The 5,456-nt window shown below is 47.6% G+C and overlaps 1 protein-coding gene across 1 annotated transcript; it reads left to right on the forward strand.

The window, feature by feature from the left end:
* Window positions 1-1,036: 1,036 nt before the first annotated feature.
* On the forward strand, window positions 1,037-2,308 carry Htr1a (5-hydroxytryptamine receptor 1A). Its single transcript, XM_076856118.2, has one exon. The coding sequence runs from the start codon at window positions 1,037-1,039 to the stop codon at window positions 2,306-2,308; it is 1,272 nt and encodes a 423-aa protein (XP_076712233.2).
* Window positions 2,309-5,456: the final 3,148 nt, after the last annotated feature.

Here is a 5,456-nt window from a genome sequence, read left to right on the forward strand (position 1 = left end):
GTCAAGCTGGACTGTTTAGATGATGAATGGGGGCGATTTTCAAAAAAAACTAAGATATACTCCAATCTTCTTTCACCAATTAACGATAATTTACAGATTGACCCAGGGCGTTCACCTTCCCATTCAGTCTCCCCGTGTCTCCTTTTTTCGTTTTCCTATTGCTACTTTGGGATGTTAACTCTACTTAAGAATTTGACAGAAATAAGAGCCCTTGGTAGTTGAAAACGGATTTTTTTTTCTTCTTTTCCTCCTGGCTGGGCGGGAGGCGGAGTTTATTTGTTACAACATCAGTCTGACCAGCAGATCAGTTGTCTGTAAGCGAATTTTGAGTCTGTCTGCAGAAAGGGACTTGAATGTAAAGATGCGGAGCTAGAAGGAGAGGAAGGCGGGGACCCAGAGGAAAGAGACACTCAGAGTTGGGGAGGTGTTAGGAGGGGAGGAATTAGCGTGGGAGGAAGGGAGACCGGCTGGCTGAGCAACACACAGAGGCATAAAGAAAGGAAGGTGAGATGAAGAGGGAGAGTGAAAGGGATGGTTAGCAGGACGAAGTGGAGAGGAGGAAGCTGAAAAGAAAAGAGACGGGAGGAGAGAGAGAGAGGGAAGGAAACAGGGAGAGGAGGGTCAGAGAGTGGCCCTGGAGGATGGGGTTTCTCGATTCCAGATACTTCTGGGATTAGAGACTGTTTGCTAGTGGAAAGACTACGGCACCAGCACCCAGTTGGACATAAAGAAAGTAAAATGGACAGGGAGAGACAAACATTCCAGCCACCTCTCTGCCACCCAGAGATCCGGACACTGCTCTCTGGGGAACTCTAGTTTTCTAGCTGGAGCGGCTGAGCGCCCTGCACCGCGGGAGCCAAGGAAGTCCGAGAAGCTGCTCCTCCAGATGCCTTCGCCAGAGCAGTAAGAACTTCCTGCCTGACTCCTTGCATCCCCTCGCTCAGAAACTCTCCGGGAGAGAAGACCCTAGGGGGAGGGGCGAGGGAGATACTCGTGCAGTCTTTCTCCCCTCCCCACGCCGGGCGTGCAGGCGAGCATGGATGTGCTCAGCCCTGGCCAGGGCAACAATACCACATCGTCCCAGGGGCCCTTCGGGACAGGCAGCAATGTTACTGACATCTCCGACGTGACCTTCAGTTACCAACTGATCACCTCTCTGCTGCTAGGCACACTCATTTTCTGCGCGGTGCTTGGGAATGCGTGCGTGGTGGCTGCCATCGCCCTGGAGCGCTCCCTCCAGAATGTGGCCAACTATCTCATCGGCTCCTTGGCGGTCACTGACCTCATGGTGTCAGTGCTAGTGCTGCCCATGGCCGCGCTGTACCAGGTGCTCAACAAGTGGACTCTGGGCCAGGTTACCTGCGACCTGTTTATCGCCTTGGATGTTCTGTGCTGCACCTCCTCCATCCTGCACCTGTGCGCCATCGCTCTGGACAGGTACTGGGCCATCACTGACCCCATCGACTACATGAACAAGAGGACGCCCCGGCGCGCCGCTGCGCTAATCTCACTCACTTGGCTCATTGGCTTTCTCATCTCCATCCCGCCCATGCTGGGCTGGCGCACCCCAGAAGACCGCTTGGACCCTGACGCGTGCACTATCAGCAAGGACCACGGCTACACTATCTACTCCACTTTCGGCGCTTTCTATATCCCACTGCTGCTCATGCTGGTTCTCTATGGGCGCATCTTCCGCGCCGCTCGCTTCCGCATCCGCAAGACCGTCAAGAAGGTGGAGAAGAAGGGAGCTGACACCCGCCTTGGAACATCTCCGGCTCCGCAACCCAAGAAGACCGTGAATGGACAGCCAGGTAGCAAAGACTGGAGGCGGGGCGTGGAGAACAAGTCACTGGGGGCTCTGTGCGCCAACGGCGCTGTGAGGCAGGGCGACGATGGCACCGCCCTAGAGGTAATTGAAGTACACCGAGTGGGCAACTCCAAAGAGCACCTGCCGCTGCCCAGCGAGGGGGTAGGTGCTGCCCCCTGCGCGACCGCCTCCTTCGAGAGGAAGAATGAGCGCAACGCTGAGGCGAAGCGCAAGATGGCCCTGGCCCGTGAGAGGAAGACGGTGAAGACGCTGGGCATCATTATGGGTACCTTTATCCTCTGCTGGCTGCCCTTTTTCATCGTAGCCCTGGTTCTGCCCTTCTGTGAGAGTAGCTGTCACATGCCTACCCTTTTGGGTGCCATAATCAACTGGCTGGGATACTCCAACTCTCTGCTCAACCCCGTCATTTATGCCTACTTCAACAAGGACTTCCAAAACGCGTTTAAGAAGATCATCAAGTGCAAGTTTTGCCGCCGATGATGATAATTGAGGAGTATCGGGAGAGAAAGGGTTAAAGGACCCGCCCCATTCACTCTGCCTCTCCAACAATCTGGAATCAGCACTTAAGATAACTTGTGATCTTTCTTTTCAGCTTTTTGGCTCACGGTTTCCGGATATCACCCCTTCCACACCCGCTATGCCAGCGGAGGGCGCTCTCTGCAAAGGGTCCCTGGCTGTGGGGCCGAAAGGCCCGGGGAACTCAGAGGGTCTTTGAGAAGGACAATGGCCTCACCATCAGTTTTGATCCCAGCAATCACCTCCTCTCAAGTCCCCTAAAACGTCGGAGTGGAAGTTTAAGCCTCAGTCTCTCAAGGCAGAAAATTCAAACACAATAACTATACATACGTACAGCCTCCGTGCTGACAACTTCCACCCGTCAGCACAACTTCTAGAACTTGGACTTTAACGTTCAGAACTTTGCCCCCACTTTCCCGCCCTATTTGCCCTAGAAACAGCGGCTTCTCTCTCTGTCTCATGGTCTCATCCCTATTTTTCCTTTCCCTGCTTCCCTCTCTGCTGTCTTCCATCCTTAAACAATTGTTGCTGGTCTGGAAAGGGGGTAGGGTCTGCTTTTCCTTTTGCTACTAGTGCACCCGGAATCACCATCTTACTCCTTAGGATCACATAGTAACTCTAAGGTGCACAGCTCCTGCTTGCTGTGTTTTCTTGGACACTGAACAAGTGGCCCAGCGGTGTCTTTGATTGGACTTGTAAGTATAAGACCGGGCCTGGGGTGGAGAGCAAGGAAGGAATTCGGACCATTTTGTCTGGGCTTGCCTTGGTGTCAGCACTCACCAAAGAAACTGACAATCAGTGGGAAAAGCGGACTTTTGTCGGTACAGATTTCTGGCGAATCTGTGTGTCCCAGCTTCGCCACTTATATACTGCGGGTGGCGCCCGCCGGCCGCAGTGTGCTGGAAAAGCTGAGAGGCCGGAGATCCAAAGCGCCTCACCTGCTGCGCTCTCGGCTAGCTCGTCCCGTGCTTACAGGGTCCGAGTTCCTTTGCTTAAGCTCCGGGACGAATTAAAGTGCTGGTAGACAATTAGCTAGCCTTTGCTGAAATTGGCGGCGCTAGGTCCCGCGGAGCTCCGGGAACTTAAGAGCTACAATACTCTAAGAGTGGCGTCGCGGGGAGTTGAAGAAGGGCTCCCCGAGGTGCGTGTATCGGGACTCCAGCTCCTTTTCCCGGGGAACTCGAAACTGCACTTTTGTCCATAGGATACTGACTTTTCCCTCTTAAATCACCCTTTGTCCCTTTCCAAACAGGAAACAGCTCTGTTCAACGTGTCCAAACACTGCACTGGATTTGTTCAAGACCTCCAGTACACAAAGTTAGCAGAACTGTGGCTTTCTGAATAGGAAGTCTTGGATTTTTAATTGAATGACTCCCACTGGGTTAGAATGATCTATAATTCCAGAGGCAGACACTTTAAAAAGTGCAACCCTAAAAGATTGTTTAGGGGGTGTTCTCTGAGGAGTCTCTGAGAATCTTGTAGAAGATGTATTTGCTCCCTGGTCTGGTTGTTCTGCACCTGGGGTTTACTGGGAATCAGGCTGTGTGTCCTTTAAATTTGTGGAGCACTCTTAAACTTTCCCTCCCTAGAAAAGTTAATCTTCCCGCCTTGCCTGGCTACTTTTGCTGAGAAACCTATTATAATCTTTGCAGCCCCCAGGAAGGGAAATTATTTCGGTGCTCCGTTTGGATGTAAATTTCCAGCCACATGTGGAGATCAAGAGGTTTATCATAGTTAGATCCTAGCTTCGAATTTTCCGAGGAATAATAGTTTCCTTTTCCTGTAATTGTATGAAGTTACTGATTCTTACTCTCCTCGTCCTTCAACTGTATGTTTTGAATGTTTGCATCTGCTATTTTGAGAACTGTGTTGTATTTTTACAGATTGCAAAAGTTGCAAATGTTCATTGTGTGTAAGAAGGTGAAAGGACAGCTCTATCACTTGAAGACATTGTGTTGTTTGTCAAACTAAACAAAGCCTCCATTTGGTTTCTTTCTTTTGAAACTGGGAGTAAATATGGTAATCCACTTAAACAGAGGAAAATTTGAGAACTTTGAGGATGTCTTGTCTATGCATATAATGCTGATGCTGGGCTCTAATGGAGAAGTTAAGGCAGACTTCTCTCATACAACTATTACCCATTTGAAAAGTCAGTTTCTTCCTTTCTTTTTGTTTAAAATAATCTAAGTAGTATTATATGAGAAAACAAACTTTTCTGTATGCTTTACTAAATTTATAGCAAATTCTATATTTAAAATAATCCAATTTCCAAATTAGCTCCTTCAAATTATGCCTTGACCAACAAATACTACATTAGAAATTTTGAAATTTCTACTTACTTATTTCTTTTACAGGATTGTATGACTGTGATTTGGGGGCATTTCTTCCTGCTTTAGAGGCTTTACACAAGAATGGAAAAGAAACATTCAATTGAGGTGTAATTGTCTAAAAACAATAGAGAAATTAAAGTAATAAGTACAAAAGAGCCATATAGCTCTAAAGATCCCTGATGCTTTTTTTTCTTTTACAGTACTTCTATTAAGGTAAAGTATTTATGCATCAAAATTGGCCTTCACTTTTCCTTGTAATAATAAAGAACTTCAATACTGGCAATGCTACAATAAACTGATATCAGTAACACATGCATCTTTATTTAATTGAAATCTGTGCATTTGTGTATTATTTGAAAAATTTTAAAATTAAAGGTGAAAATGCAGTTGTTAGAGGAATACCCTGCTATACAACCTAAAATGTATCCTAGATAAGTGATTTCTTTTTTTAAAAAAAATATGCCTCTGGAAAGAGAATGTCCCTTCTCATGATTTAGGCATGAAACCATGCATTTCCCTGACTGACACTGCAGATAGGTTTAGGTATCTGTCTAATTAATATGGACAGGGTGAGAGTCACTAAGAAGAGAAATGCAGTTCCAGTAGAAGCAACAGAGGCCCATCCTTCTTTTTAAAGCAGTGATAGTACAGAGATCCATTCTCTGTCTTTCCTAAGCACTCAGCTAAAAGAAATTTACCTCTCATTTCAAAGAAGCAGTTCATGGTTTGGGGATTTGTTTGATAGTGGGGTTCTGGATGTAAGATTCATACTATGCTAAACA

The sequence above is a fragment of the Callospermophilus lateralis genome, chromosome 5 (assembly GCF_048772815.1).
Source record: "Callospermophilus lateralis isolate mCalLat2 chromosome 5, mCalLat2.hap1, whole genome shotgun sequence".
NCBI classification, from domain to species: domain Eukaryota; kingdom Metazoa; phylum Chordata; class Mammalia; order Rodentia; family Sciuridae; genus Callospermophilus; species Callospermophilus lateralis.

What these genes read in the sequence shown, in the direction of transcription:
- Htr1a (XM_076856118.2), top strand. Translation starts at nt 1,037, where the DNA reads ATGGATGTGCTCAGCCCTGGCCAGGGCAACAATACCACATCGTCCCAG.